Below are 16336 nucleotides of genomic sequence, written 5' to 3'. Positions count from 1 at the left end.
ACTGCGTAGGATCCTACGGTCTTGGCGTGCATCCGTGCGTCGCTTCGGTCCGGTCCCAGGTCGACGGGCACGTGCACCTTCCGCCGACCACTGGCGACAACATCGATGTACTGTGGAGACCTCACGCCCCACGTGTTGAGCAATTCGGCGGTACGTCCACCCGGCCTCCCGCATGCCCAGTATACGCCCTCGCTCAAAGTCCGTCAACTGCACATACGGTTCACGTCCACGCTGTCGCGGCATGCTACCAGTGTTAAAGACTGCGATGGAGCTCCGTATGCCACGGCAAACTGGCTGACACTGACGGCGGCGGTGCACAAATGCTGCGCAGCTAGCGCCATTCGACGGCCAACACCGCGGTTCCTGGTGTGTCCGCTGTGCCGTGCGTGTGATCATTGCTTGTACAGCCCTCTCGCAGTGTCCGGAGCAAGTATGGTGGGTCTGACACACCGGTGTCAATGTGTTCTTTTTTCCATTTCCAGGAGTGTATATGTAAAGTTTCACTCCAGTGCGTGGGAAATAAACGTCCCAGGTTGGGATTCATAAACTAAAACCAGAGGAGGGGATGGTCTGATGCAGAGGGGGGGAAATCCCCCCCATCCCCCCCTGCAAATCGCACACTGGTCCGGAAACGCTTAATTCCCATGTTAGAGCTCATTTTAGTTTCATCAGTATGTTCTTCCACCTACGCTCAATGGAGCACGTTATCATGATTTCATACGGGATACTCTACCTGTGCTGCTAGAACATGTGCCTTTACAAGTACGACACAACATGTGGTTCATGCACGATGGAGCTCCTGCACATTTCAGTCGAAGTGTTCGTACGCTTCTCAACAACAGATTCGGTGACCGATGGATTGGTAGAGGCGGACCAATTCCATGGCCTCCACGCTCTCCTGACCTCAACCCTCTTGACTTTCATTTATGGGGCCATTTGAAAGGTCTTGTCTACGAAACCCCGGTACCAAATGTAGAGACTCTTCGTGCTCGTATTGTGGACGGCTGTGATACAATACGCCATTCTCCAGGGCTGCATGAGCGTATCAGGAATTCCAAGCGACGGAGGGTGGATGCATGTATCCTCCCTAACGGAGGACATTTTGAACATTTCCTGTAACAAAGTGTTTGAAGTCACGCTGGTACGTTCTGTTGATGTGTGTTTCCATTCCGTGATTAATGTGATTTGGAGAGAAGTAATAAAATGAGCTCTAACTTGGAAAGTAAGCGTTTCCGGACACATGTGCACATAACATGTTTTCTTTCTTTGTGTGTGCGGAATGTTTCCTGAAAGTTTGGCCGTACCTTTTTGTAACACCCTATATAGCCTTGTTATTTCACTATAGAGTATTTGGTGATGTTAAACTCCATTTCAAACTATTGCAGTAACGTCTGTGTAACTTGCAGTGGTTTCATACTTCTTTTTACTCTGCTCCATTATCGTTGCCTGCTGTTTAATTCTATGTGAATCATATCGAAATTACACATTTTTATGTGTTATCCACGTGACGGCCCCTTCCGCCTTTTATATCAGTCACCACATTAACGAAGTGCTAAACATTGGATATTTGAATTAAATTACCTATTGATTCACCCATGGTCGTCGGATAGTTAACAAACACTTCAAATTTGTGAACAGACAGAGATGAAATGGGCGTAAGTAACTGTATACAACGAAAGCTACTATTTTCTTGGACGATATCGAGTTCACTAAAGACGAAACCATAGTTCAGCTACAAAAGGAAGCGGCTGTAGGTGTTTGAAGACGCTACTCGAATATTGAGGCGAGTGGAAAGCAGAAAAACCCTAAATTACGATTGGGTTAACCGTAAAGGACTCTGGATCGGGATGCTCGCAAAAACGATTGAAGTACTTAATTATTGCGACACTTCGTTTATTAGAGGCAACTACGAATTTCATAGCATTTCCTGTTAATTCTCCTCTCACAGGAATTTTCTGTGGTTACACATTCACACCGAAATTAGTTCGAGCATCATTTTTTATGACGGCACTGATACTCCCGTCGTTGAGCGCCCATAAACCGCCACCATGCACACATTACTTACAAATACCATTAAATTAATTAACAAAATACCTAACATTTAAGCACTCCATATGATTCCATGTTAGGATGTTAGCGTAGTACGCTCTAATTAAGAACACATTCATTATCTTAGTGACGGCTTTGTTTTACTTATTGTTCGCACTTCAATATCAAAGAATTATAGATAACTGTAGATTGCCTTGAGCATAAATACTTGAATATTGATTGTTGAAGTTAAATGTGGCAGTGTATGTTGTCACACAACGTTTCTTCAAGCTAAAAAGTATTCACTCATTAATTATTGAGATGGTAGTAATGTAATAACGTTTGCACACTATCATTGCGATTTAGAAGTCGTTGTTAATGCGCTCTTCATGACAGCTGGGTTTGTTGGGTGACGACTGTGTAGTGAATTGGCAGCATGAAAGAACCAACATATTGTTTGGGTTGTTTTTTTGGGGAAGGAGACCAGACAGCGAGGTCATAAGTCTCATCGGATTAGGGAAGGACGGGGAAGGAAGTCGGCCGTGCCCTTTCAGAGGAACCATCCCGGCATTTGCCTGGAGTGATTTAGGGAAATCACGGAAAACCTAAATCAGGATGGCCGGACGCGGGACTCAACCGTCGTCCTCCAGAATGCGAGTCCAGTGTCTAACCACTGCGCCACCTCGCTCGGTGAACCAACATATTACTTATGTGCTTGTAGCATATGGGAAAGAAGGGTCGATTTGGTCTCGGATTTATTTCCACTCGAATGTGTGTCTCGCTTTGTAATATGATACAACATTACTTGGTGTAGTTCCTCTGAATGAGCAGCCCATTAACACAGAGGCTTCTGCGTGTAACTGCCTATGAAACATTGCTTATTAACTCAATTTAAATAAATAAGAATTCTAAATTTGTTATAAAAAAGAGATTTTACCATTCTCTAATATATTTTTCCATTTCAGAATTTTTAACAAGCTGTCAGCAACTGTGATAAATTAATACGACAAAAATCCGCCTCAGTTGCGAAAAGTTACTGGTCTTTACCCAGGTTTCAGCTAGAGCAATCTAGCCTTCTTCGGAAGCATAAAATAAACTAATACATGCCAGAATAAGGCTTTTTATGTTTGACCGTACCTTATTCTGACATGTATTAGTTTATTTTATGCTTCTGAAGAAGGCTAGATTGCTCTAGCTGAAACCTGGGTAAAGACCAGTAACTTTTCGCAACTGAGGCGGATTTTTGTCGTATTAATTTTTTTCCCATTTAGTTTGGCTGGCATGTGCAGGCAACGTGGATACCGCAAATTAAGAATCATCGTGTGAAATGTAGTTTTCTTTCGTAAAACAGACCATATTGACTGATTCTTTGTACATCCCTTGTCGTCCCTGTCCTTATTAATATGATCTTGTTAGTCAGTTATTCAATGTATATTTTTGACGTTACATCTGTCAAAAACATTTCTATCAGCACTGTGTGTGTGTGTGTGTGTGTGTGTGTGTGTGTTTGTGTGTGTGAGAGAGAGAGAGAGAGAGAGAGAGAGAGAGAGAGAACGTAGCTCACTTCCAGCTCTCACAACTTGCGTTTCGTAAAAGCAATTTTGGCATGTTCAGTTGAGTTATGTTATAACTTGGTTTCGGTGCACCAAAAACAAGACACATAGTAAGGGTAGAAATTACATAAAAGCACAGATATAATGAAGAAGGAAACAGAGAATGTTTGTCAAGATATAGAAAAGGAGAAATATATGGGAAGGTCATACGTCAGCTATTGAAAGAGAAGTAAGTGAGGCAGTTACTCATCTGTAAAACACTGAATTAATTTGTCTCACTTGTAAGCTAATTAGCAGTTTTTTACACAAGGATTTAATGAATAGTATTACCTGTTCGTAACTATGAATGTCTAGCCAATTAAGAATACACAAGAGCACTTGCAAAATGAACGTAAATTAAAGATATTCATGAAGTGCGAGGTTATTCCGTTATGTTCTTATCATTCATGTTGTAACGAAAGCAATGTACTTTGCATCTGTGCGTCGTGTCAATACACACACTACGCAGGATGTAAACACAATTTAATTTTCATTCTGTCCTGTTATTAAAAGATAATAAGAACAACATACGATAATGTAGCACTTGTACGTTGAGGAGAAAGCTTATAGAGGAAGTAGTTAAACGTTGTGGACTGAATAAATGTAATAAGTTTTTATTGGCGTCAAGTAGGTGTGCGTCACAGCGCTGTTGGACGCCAGCAAAAACGCTATCGTCACAGCACTCCTCGATAGAGTTAGAGCGAGCAGAAGTGTCTCATTAGAACGGCAGAGAGCGCCGGCACTCGTCCTGGCGGTGAATATCCAAAGGCGTCGCACGTGGGGACGGGTCCGGCGCGTCTTAACGCGGAACGGAAGTGGTAATTTGTTTGACACGGGAGTCGCAGCTGCCTGGCCGCCCGGCGCCAGATGTAATCTGAACGGCAATAAAGAATACTCAGCCAAACCGCCGCGTCCAGCCGGCCAGGCCCGACCCGGCGGTATCGAGTGCGGCTATTTGTCACAGTAATTGGCGGCGCCAGCGAGGCAGATGCGAGAGGCACAGGTCGCCCGTCGCAGATTGCAATGCCGTCGCCCGCTGCTCCTATACCGGGTCCGTATTTCTCTCTATCCGGTGTATGGCGATTACGTGGAGTGATGCGAAGTCGTGTGTCGTGAGAGCCGACACTGGCCTCAGTTGTACCCGTTGGGGAAGTTGTTACACACTTACAGGTGAGCTGCGGAGTCATCCGTGTAACTGCAGTACCTCGAATATAATCAGTACTACCATGGTTTACTCTAAATCAGGGCCGGCCAAACGCTGCACAGTGTGCAGACGTGAAGAAGTGCTGCACATGTGCGCACGTGTGAGACAGCGAGCGACAGCGACATCTGTTATTAGACATGTGTCTTAAATGAACGGCGGCGGCTCCTCTTCCCTGTTTATGTGGTACAAGCAAGAGCGCAACATACCCAGTCTCGTTTACCCCTGGTGACCGTAACTTTAACAGAGAAGTACTGAGAAATGGCAGATACTGTGAAAAAGCAAAGAACGGAAGATCTATGTTCTCAGTCGTTTCGATCAAGCATCAGTGATGAAAATCTCCCGCAATTGTTTGCGTGTGTCAATGAGCCGTGCTTTTGTGCCCGATATTAACTGTATCATTTCTCATGACCAGCGATAAACGTGTTTCGATTTATTCCTTTCATAATTAAAAATTATTGTTTACTAACTGTGCATTATTGCCTCATTCTGCTCCATGTTACATTATTATCAGGAAAACTGGTCATTAAACCGATTGTTGTATACTTACATTTAGGGTTTTTTTTCTTTTCTTTTTTTTTAATGTGTGAAGGGCTACGGTCAGCTGAAGTCGATAAAACATAATATTATGCAGATTTCAGACGGAACTGATGAAAGATATAGCAATAATGGTACAGGGCATCATCGAGAGGTCTGCGGTTATCATTCTGGTTCAAATGGCTCTGAGCACTATGGGACTTAACATCTGTGGTCATCAGTACCCTAGAACTTAGAACTACTTAAACCTAACTAACCTAAGGACATCACACACATCCACGCCCGAGGCAGGATTCGAACCGTCGACCGTAGCGGTCACGCGGATCCAGACTGAAGCGCCTAGAACCGCACGGCCATAACGGCAGGCGGTTATCATTCTGTTCAGAGGTCAGTGAGACAGAAATTATGTGGGTGTAACTGAGAGCACCGAGAATTAGTTATAGGAAACCTTGTTTTGGTTCAATGTTATTTGAAATCATGACAGGTTCGTTGGAAGTCGCTAAGTGATCTCTTTCTTAAATACTAGACCAAAAGCATTACGCATATTTACGTACCGTCAGTCAAGCTGCCTTAATAAAAACCCACGGTTGTTAAATGTATTACTTTTCTTACTAGGTTAAACTGTTAACATGAAAGTAGACGTCTCAATGAGTAGACTGTGACAGTATTTTAAATCTTTAATACGCGAAATACCTTCCCATGGTTGGCTTGCAAACTGTGGAAAGAGCACTAGAATGCGCCGGTACAGAGTATCTCAGCAAGTGGATAAAGCGACATCTGTGCGTACAAACATGCACTACATGAACGCTGACGGCTGCGTCGTGCACGCTGTAACCCGGAAGTTGCACATGTGCACGAGCACCGCACGCGTGCAGAATTTCTGGCCGGCCCTGCTCTAAATACACATAAAGATTCAAGAATTTTGTACCTGCAAAAAAAGTCCGCCAGCGTATAATATACGCTCTAGGACAAAAAAAGGAATTATCTGAATGGGACTGAAATTGGTAGATTTGTTTTACATGTACAAAAACTAGATGATAACAATTTCAGAAAAATTGGATGATTCGTTCAGGAGAATGAACTTCACAAAATCGAGTAAGTTAGTATGCGTTGGTGCGCCTCTGGCCCTAATGCAAGCAGTTATTCGCCTTGACATTGATTCACAGAGTTGTTAATGTCTGGTTTGTGGGGCACTCAACTGCGGGGTCATCAGCGCACGTACAAAGTCCCAATTTTTACACAGTCCAATATTTTCACAATCCAATCTAGCCACTGTCACGAATGATTATGGTGATGATCAAATGATGGGGGCAACACAAAAGCCCTGTCCCCGGACAGAGAAAAATCCCTAACCCGTCCGGGAATCGAACTGGGGACACCGTGATCCAGAAGCAGCAATGCTAGCCACTAACCCACGAGCTCTTGACGTTATTGGATGTCCTCCTGAGGGATATCGTGCCTCATTCTGTCCAAATGGCGCCTTAGATCACCTAAATCGGATACAGTTGGAGGGCCCGGCCCATAATGCTCCAAACGCTCTCAATTGGGGAGAGATCCGACGACGTTGATAGCCAAGTTAGGGTATGGCAAGCACAGAGACAGGTGGTAGAAATTCTTTCAGACTGCGGGCGGGTATTATCTCGGTGAAATGTAAGCCCAAGATGGCTTGCCATGAAGGGGAGCAAAACGGCTAGTAGAATATCGTCGACGTACTACTGCGCTATAAGGGCGCCGCGGATGACAACCAAATTAAATTCTACTTTGAATCCTGCTCTCTCCGTCGACAAACACGAGTGGGAGACAGCTAATGTTACTTGCTCATCCACTGTAATTAATATTTTCTGTCAATAACTTCTGACGTTGCTTATCACTGGTTGTGTGGTGCACTAGTTGTATGCTTTTGTCTTTTCTGCATGTGCCGTATTACGATTCTTCGTCGCCGTAGCCCAGTCTATCGAGGGTTTAAATCTCCTTGCACAACAGAGTTTCGTTGCTTGGTGCCTTGAAAATGAAGGGGTGTTCGCATGTGGAAGTAAGGGTGATTGTCGAAGACGTTTGTCGGCTGCATTCCCGTAAGCCCGTCTTACTGAACTTTGAAAGAATTATACAGGAAGCTTAAAATTATTCGAATCAGTATTATCTGCATTACAGATCATATGAGCATAGTTTGGCGATTTTATAAAAATAACTAAGGCTGAAGTATTATGTTACAGATAAAACGAATAATTTCGTTTGGAATACACTACCATGCATGTGGCTCGGCTACTGGAAGGTAATACGGCCCCAATCCCACCGTCGCATAAATATGAACTATTTTTCCATTGTTTCACATTTTATTTGCAGATAAATGCGGAGACCCTACCAATATCTGCAGCCGATTTCCTGTCTGCATGTTTTCCTAGTCATTTCCCTGGGACTAAACGTCGATTATCCCCCAATGATTGCTCCCAGCAAGTAACGTAAAACTAATGCACTGGGCTTTCAAATGTGACATGTAGCATGTTTTGTATATACTGTAAATAACAGTTTCTAGTAAAAAGACGTTTTTTCTTAAAATTATCTGCCTTTTTAGATTACTCGTGCAGTCTGGGTTCCGCATTAATCTGGAAAAGCGTTTTTCGATTATCCTTGTAGACTGGGTTCCGCATTAATCCGGATAATACCGTTTAGTGCTGCATTACGCTGGTGGCCATTAAAACTGTAATAATATAATGGGAGCATGGATCAAACGTCATATTAGCAATGAAGTGCACTGAACAGCCAGAACACGTACCTAATAGCTGCTATGTCCACCCATGTCACGGATAACAGAGGCGACGCGTCGTGGCATAGAAGCAATGAGGGCCTGGCAAGTCGGTTGGCTGGTTGATTTGGGTGAGGGGACCAAACAGCGCGGTCATCGCTCCCATCGGATTAGAGAAGGATGGGAAAGGAAGTCGGCCATGCCCTTTCAAAGGAACCATCCCGGCCTTTGTCTGAAGCGATTTAGGGGAATCACGGAAAACCTAAATCAGGATTGCCGGACACGGGTTTGAACTGTCGTCATCCCGAAGGCGCGTGCAGTATGCTAACCACTGTGCCACCTCGCAAGTTGGTAGATCGCTGGAGGGATTTGGCATCTGCACAGACAAGTCACATAATTCCTCTAAATTCCGGGGAGGGGGACGATGAACTCTGACGCCATGTTCATTCACATCCAAGATGTGTTCGTTCGCGTTCATATCTGGCGAACTGGGGGTCCATCACGTCAATTGTAACTCGCCAATGCGTTCCATGAACCATTCCATCACACTCCTGACTTTGTGACATTCATGAAAAATGCCTCTGTCATCGGGAAACATATCGTCGTGAAGGAGTGTACGTGGTCAGCAATGTATGTGGTCTGCAACCAGAGAACGATACTCCTTGGCCGTCGTGGTGTCCAGCACGAACTCCACTGGACCCATGGGTTCCCACGTGAATGTCCACCAAGGCATAATCGAGCCGCCACCAGCCCATTTTAGTCATAGTTGCCGACGTCGTGGTGTTAACGTTGGCTCATCGTTAGGAGTGTTCAGACGCACTTGTTCTCTACCCTGCATTAAACTCCGATGTTGGTTGCGACACAGTTCGGCGCCTTTCTTATCTTACCAGTCTGCTTAGTCTACGACATCTGACATCTGTGGTGAGGGATGGTCGCTGAACCACACGACGTCTGGACGTGGTTTCACCTTGGTTTTGCCACGTATTGAAGATACCAGTACGCCTCGAACATCCGACAAGTCGTGCGATTTCCGAAATGCTCATGCCGAGCCTCCGGCTCATCACAATCTGCCCTCGGTCAGACTCAGAAAGATGGCGTGTCTTCCCCATTCTACACACAGATAGCACGCTCAATGATATCACATGCACCCTTGATGTATCTGACTAGCAGTCATTCCTCGCCAGGTGACGCTGCTTTGCCTGGACGGCTTTATGTCGGTAGTAGGTCTGTGGTCATAACGTTCTCGCTCATAAATGTATACCACTCGTTCGGATGTGTATTTCGATGCAACCGCACAAAACAGGAGAGTCCGACAATAAGTAATACCCACAATTTTTTTGTGAAAACCCTTAAAACTTTTTAAATGAAATAATCGTTATTAACATTCTGTATATTTATTGTTTATGTCTACATATTTATTTCTCAACACTCTGGAAAGAAACGCATTTCTCTCAGTGAGAGACCAGTTTTTTGATATGGTCACCGTAGAGTATTTGACATTGGTGACTGAGCCAAAACTTTACGTCTGCTTGCACCGCTTCATCACTATCAAAGTAAAGGGGTTTTCCAAGTTATGGAAACAACGGAAAATAAGAGGGGAAAAATCGGAACTGAATGGATTGTAACAGATGGCAGTGAACCCAGTGCATCAGATCATTGAAGATATCGCAGAGATAGTGTGTGTTCTGGCATCGCCATTCTCAAGGAGAGGTCCATTTGCGCATGAACTCGTCGAAATTGTTAAACTCGATTAAAGCACGTTGTTTCTCACACACCGACGTACTTAGGTTAGACACTGTCATGTTACACGCTGTAATTCGGACCCCTGTAGTGGAAGAGGATTGCAACTTGCGTCACCGAGTAATATACATGACTTGTGATACCTCAGCCTATATTAGAAACAGAATAAAGCACTCGGAGGCATTAATGTGGTATCACGTACTGATGACAAATTACCAGCGTCTTTTAGTTGGGAACTGAACTGCTGATTTCCTCTAGACGCAGACAGCGGCTGGGCAGGATGCGGCGGACCCAATGGGGCACGCCCGCTGGGTCACGGCCCGAGCGGCTCTGGATTACTAGCGCCCTCTGCCGCTGCGAGTAGAAGGGCTGGTGGCAGCCATACATCTCACTTGCCGTCGGAGTGTCTTCGCTACGGGACGCTGCGCTGACGCCGCCTAGTCGCTGTTCCGACACTATTGCTCGTGCATCAACTCAGAGAGCCTTTTCCTTGTTAACATTGAAAGCTGGGCTCTATTTCTCGCTATATTATTTGTAAAGAGTCTTCGAACGCTTGGAGAAAGACACTATTGGCCATTAAAATTACTACACCACGACGATGGCGTGCTAAAGACGCGAAATTTAACCGACAGGAAGAAGATGCTGTGATGTACGAATGATTAGCTTTTCAGAGCATTCACACAAGGTTGGCGCCGGTGGCGACACCTACAACGTGCTGACATGAGGAAATTTTCCAACCAAATTCTCATACACAAACAGCAGTTGACCAGCGTTGCCTGGTGAAACGTTGTTGCCATGCATCGTGTAAGGAGGAGAAATGCGTACCATCACGTTTCCGACTTTGATAAAGGTCGGATTGAGGCCTATCGCGATTGCGGTTTATCGTATCGCGACATTGCTCCTCGCGTTGGTCGAGGTCCAATGACTGTTAGCAGAATATGGAATCGGTGGGTTCAGGAGGGTAATACGAAATGGTTCAAATGGCTCTGAGCACTATGGGACTCAACATCTTAGGTCATAAGTCCCCTAGAACTTAGAACTACTTAAACCTAACTAACCTAAGGACATCACACACACCCATGCCCGAGGCAGGATTCGAACCTGCGACCGTAGCAGTCCCGCGGTTCCGGACTGCAGCGCCAGAACCGCACGGCCGCCGCGGCCGGCCAGGAGGGTAATACGGAACGCCGTGCTGGATCCCAACGGCCTCGTAACACTAGCAGTCAAGATGACAGGCATCTTATCCGAATGGCTGTAACGGATCGTGCAGCTACGTCTCGATCCCTGAGTGAACAATTGAGGACGTTTGCAAGACAACAATCGTCTGCACGAACAGCTCGACGACGTTTGCAGCAGCATGGACTATCAGCTCGGAGACCATGGCTGCGGTTACCCTTGACGCTGCATCACAGACAGCAGCGCCTGCGATAGTGTACTCAAAGACGAACCTGGGTGCACAAATGGCAAAACATAATTTCTTCGGATGAATCCCGGTTCTGTTTGCTGCATCATGATGGTCGCATCAGTGTTTGGCGACATCGCGGTGAACGCACATTGGAAGCGTGTATTCGTCATCTCCATACTGGGTGCCGGCCGGGTGGCCGTGCGGTTCTAGACGCTATAGACTGGAACCGCGTGACCGCTACGATCGCAGGTTCGAATCCTGCCTCGGGCATGGATGTGTGTGATGTCCTTAGGTTATTTAGGTTTAAGTACTTCTAAGTTCTAGGGGACTGATGACCTTAGAAGTTAAGACCCATAGTGCTCCGAGCCATTTGAACCATTTTCTCCATACTGGTGTATCACCCGGCGTGATAGTATGGGGTGCCATTGGTTACACGTCTCGGTCACCTCTTGTTCGCATTGACGGCACTTTGAACAGTAGACGTTACATTTCAGATGTGTTACGACCCGTGGCTCTACCCTTCATTCGATCTCTGCGAAACCCTACATTTCAGCAGGATAATGCACGACCGCATGTTGCAGGTCCTGCACGGGCCTTTGTGGATACAGAAAATGTTCTACTGCTCCCCTGGCCAGCACATTCTCCAGATCTCTCACCAATTGAAAACATCTGGTCAATGGTGGCCGAGCAACTGGCTCGTCATAATAAGCCAGTCACTACTCTTGATGAACTGTGGTATCGTGTTGAAGATGCATGGGCAGCTGTACCTGTACACGCCATCCAAGCTCTGTTTGACTCAATGCTCAGACGTATCAAGGCCGTTATTACGACCAGAGGTGGTTGTTCTGGGTACTGATTTCTCAGGATCCATGCACCCAAATTGCGTCAAAATGTAATCACGTGTCAGTTCTAGTATAACGTATTTGTCCAATGAATACCCGTTTATCATCTGCATTTCTTCTTCGTGTAGCAATTTTAATGGCCAGTAGTGTACAACTTAAGTGATAATTTGTTCGCTATTCATTTCTGCTCCTGCCCAGCTTTCTTACAATGACAGTTGCCACACGTCCCCGTAGCCCACCTCTCCTTACCACTGTGCCTTGCTCCCCTTCTTGACATAGTAACTGTAATGGCTGCTGGTGTATTAATTTGTAGAAATCTGTATATCTGCCATCCTGCCTCTTCAGGGTATTCTTATACTCAATATATATCTGCCATATCATAGTTGTAGCCTTCAGAAGATACAGCTCGCTGCAGAAAAGGCAACAGGAATTTAGTAATAATGAGAATCGGTTCCCGAGCGGAACGAGAAATTTGTGCTGCTCCAGTCTATAATAATACCGTAATGTCTTTTATGCCACTCAGTGGCAGCGAGTCACAGGCTCCGAGTGGTAGTATGAAAACATATCGACGCGCGACCTACCTGTCCGTTCTTGTCCATCTCGTTGTTGGTGAGCTTGACCTTCTCGAAGGAGACGACCTGCTTGCGCAGCTGCTCGCCGGTGAAGGGCGAGTCGGGGTGCATGTAGAGGCGGCAGGGCGCGGGCGGGTCCGCCTTGCCGGCCACCAGCCACGACGACCGGTGGTAGGCGTAGCGGTAGCGCTTGTTGTCCACCGGCACGATGTCCATCAGCACAGCGTACCGCTGCTCGGCGCGCACGCCCGTGAACGACACGCGGCACGTCGGGAACATGCGCCTGCAACAGCGCAAACCCGCACAGCGCGTCTCAGCATTGCCGTCTACGTTTTCAGAGCGGGACACAAAACAGCCGTACAATGATGAATCAACACATTATTTATTACCACTGCCCGACGAGAAACTGATCGGTGGTTCGTGGCGTAGCGGGCAAGTAACGCGGCAACGGACCGGAAGGTCACAACTAAATGCAGCTACTTACGGAGGTTCGGTGTGGGCTATTATTGTCGTACGGCAGCGAAAGTTAGATACGCTAATGAATTAATGCGGTATCGATTTACGCCGGAAAAAAATTAGTCCCGCATTTGGCCACCAGGTACAAATATGTTGCTGTACAGCATCAAGTACACGTCTCCGGTGCTCATATAGAACAAACTGTGTAAGTGGCAGTTAATGATAAAATCAACATTATGTCTTTCTCACTTCTTTGACCTTTTCTGCCAGGACCCGTTTCTAATCCGTTACATATGGAAACATTTTTATACTTCTTCCTTGCATTCACAGCGACAGATTTGCACCTGGTGGCCAAAACTGTAACTATTTTTTTTTCCAGTGTGAATCGGTTCCGCATTAACATATTAGAAGAGCTACCGGGTTTTGCTGCCATACGATAATTACAGCCCACAATGGACCTCTGTGAGTAGCTACACTTTAATTATAACGATCTGGTATATATGGTGATTCAGCTGCCCCTATTTTGGGTTTTATGCAACCGGAAACACGTTCAAAAACCATGTGTGAGATTTTCACTTTTTCTTGCTCTCTACATCCAAACTATTGGTCATACAGAAAAAATGAACAGGATTTTTTTTGTAGAAAAATTAATGTAGGTAAATTTTGTACTGGGGTACGTTTTCGCTGGATCCACGATCTTCGAGCTACTGTAGAAAAACCTGTTTCAAGGCCACTTTTCTATGTTTCTCTTGAATAATTAGAAAATTATGCGCTCTAGCGAAAACATATCCCAGTACAAAATTTAACTACATTAAATTTCCTACATAAATGCCCTGTTCATTTTTTTCTGTAGGACCAACAGTTTTACACAGTGAGCGAGACCCATAAGAAGGTACTGCTGCACCATCCTATATAAGTGGAGCAGAGATTAATGAAGACTCACTGCAGCGACGATATGAGCCCCAAATGGGGAAGTCCATTGACGTTAGCGACATGGACAAACGGTAGATTGTTATAGCGCAGCGCCTGGGAACGAATGGTAAAGTGATAGCGAAGATGGGGACCTCTTCGCGTGATACTGTCGTCAGCATATGCGGAAAGTGGTCAGAGGACAGTGTAACTAGGAGTAGGCGACGTGGCGTTGGAAGTTCAAATCTCACCACAGAACATCGCTCTCTAAAGCTTGGAAGGCCACGATCTGCGACAGATCTGAAGTCAAAGCACAGTGCTCGTGCAGGCACAGGTGTTTCGGGGCACACCATTCAGCGCACACTGTTGAACTTGGGCATCTGCAGCAGACAACCTCTACATTTTCCCTCGTTGATCCAATGACATCGACAGTTTTCAATCGCAGTGGATATGGCATAATCGAGATTGGGCCGAGGACCATTGGAAACGTATCGTCTGGTTGGACAAATCACACTTGTGTTACACTAGGCTGACTAGTCGTGTCGAGATACACCATCATCCAGGCGAACGGTTGCTGGAAACATGCACCGTACCACGGATACAAGCCATTGGGGACTTCCACTTAGGCTTCCACGGTATATTCGATAGTAATCGAAGGCAACATAACGTTCACGGATTCCGTGAGCGTTATCACGGGCTACCTTTGTCCCTTCATGCTTGGGGTCCTGCCGTTGACGATAGCTGCCTCCAGCACCATTACTATTCGTATCGCAGGGCATGAATCGTGCTACGATGGTTTGAGGAGCTTGATAGTGAACTCACTTTGATGTCTTGGCCACTGAATTTGCATGATTTTAATCTGATGTGGAATATTTCAGTCACTATCGGACGCCAGCTCCGCAACGAGCCTTGTGTCTGTAATATGAGTGAACTGTGTGTGGAAACCCAATGCCAATGTCTCCGGAAACCTACCAAAGACCTGCCGAATCCTTGAAAAGCGGAATCGCTGCTCTGCTGTAATCCAAAAGGACCAGCGTGCTATTAAGGACGTGGTCATAATATTATGACCAGTTGGTGTACACACAAATACTATAGGACGCAGCTCAGAAGAATGCCAAGATGGTGGAAGAGGGGGGGGGGGCGAGGGCGGGTGGCAGGGTGCTGTGAACAGTCCCTTCCATCTCACGGCTGCCTAGCAGCGGAAGTTATCCATTTCCATTATTTAACTGATGAGAAGCACATTTCATCTTTATTCCATCGGAAGTGATAGATGAATGCTGAAATGTTTGCTGAATTATAAAATCATCTTGCTTGGCAACAATCTAAAATCCTGCTTAGTTAGCTAGCACTGAATCTTTTAGTGTCTTGTGCTCCTGTGACGAAGCGTGTCTGGTATTAGTAGATGCCAGGTGAATGATTTTTACCGTAGTGGTTTGTGGTAACAGTGATTCTTGAGGGAAGCAATGCGTCAGTCTACTCATATTTATCCTAGATTTTGCTCACAGGATGTCTTATGCGTTACTAGTTCCATTGCTGCCGCGTTTGAGATGATCCAAATCTGCGAAGACGCCAAACTGACTGTTCCATTGCAACATTTTAACAATAAAGAAGAAAACGCTTTCTTCTGTCGTCGAAGCGCTTTCGTCATAATAATAAATAAAACAGGACTGTCCTCATAGTCTAATAACGAGCCAAGACTTCTCTTTTCAGTAACGTTCTCTCCTTTTTCATTTCTTTTCTCTTTGCCCCCTTAGTATACGGTATTCATCCTATCTCACTGTATTTTCCTTTTTGATAAACGATTGCTTTCTTGTATTTTTCTTGTGTCATGACTTTGTTCATGACTTCTTTGATACTGATGGCCCCATTATAAGCCTAAACTAGCAGTGAAGAATGTCAATCATCAGGCAGTCGTTGCTGAAACAAATCTGTATAAGTAACTACACAGCAAAATTTTGTTCGTGAGTAGTATTATTTTGGTATACGGTTGTGTTGTATACAGTAATACTTCGTCTACATACGTACTTCATTCCTTTATACCCCTTCTGCTTCTTCTTTTCGTCATATTCTTCTTCTCTTCAAGGCTTACATTAGGACAAAGTGTGTTTCGGGACCCAATCTATCTTCGGTCTTTCTTTGCCACTAGTTAAAGGCTGATGTGGGTAAAATGTAACTAGCCATCCTGTGAAAATATCATGCCACTTCCTATTCTTTTGTTTCTATCTTATTCATGGGTGGTTCCACTTTACATTACGTTTTTCTTTCTGTTTTACAAACTATATTCAAGCATACCTCTTAAAATTTATTTTTC

At 45.3% G+C, this 16336-nt stretch overlaps 1 protein-coding gene across 1 annotated transcript in view; it reads right to left on the bottom strand.

The window, feature by feature from the left end:
- LOC126235342 (T-box protein H15-like) overlaps positions 1 to 16336 on the bottom strand; it is a 424161-nt gene that overhangs the window by 124599 nt on the left and 283226 nt on the right. The window contains exon 3 of the mRNA XM_049944064.1: positions 12670 to 12943. Within this exon, the coding sequence (XP_049800021.1) occupies positions 12670 to 12943 (274 nt within the window). The remainder of the gene's footprint in view (positions 1 to 12669; positions 12944 to 16336) is intronic.

The sequence above is a fragment of the Schistocerca nitens genome, chromosome 2, assembly GCF_023898315.1.
Source record: "Schistocerca nitens isolate TAMUIC-IGC-003100 chromosome 2, iqSchNite1.1, whole genome shotgun sequence".
Lineage (NCBI taxonomy): Eukaryota > Metazoa > Arthropoda > Insecta > Orthoptera > Acrididae > Schistocerca > Schistocerca nitens.
Note: the sequence above shows the minus strand (reverse complement) of the source record. Positions and strands in the feature narration are given on the sequence as shown.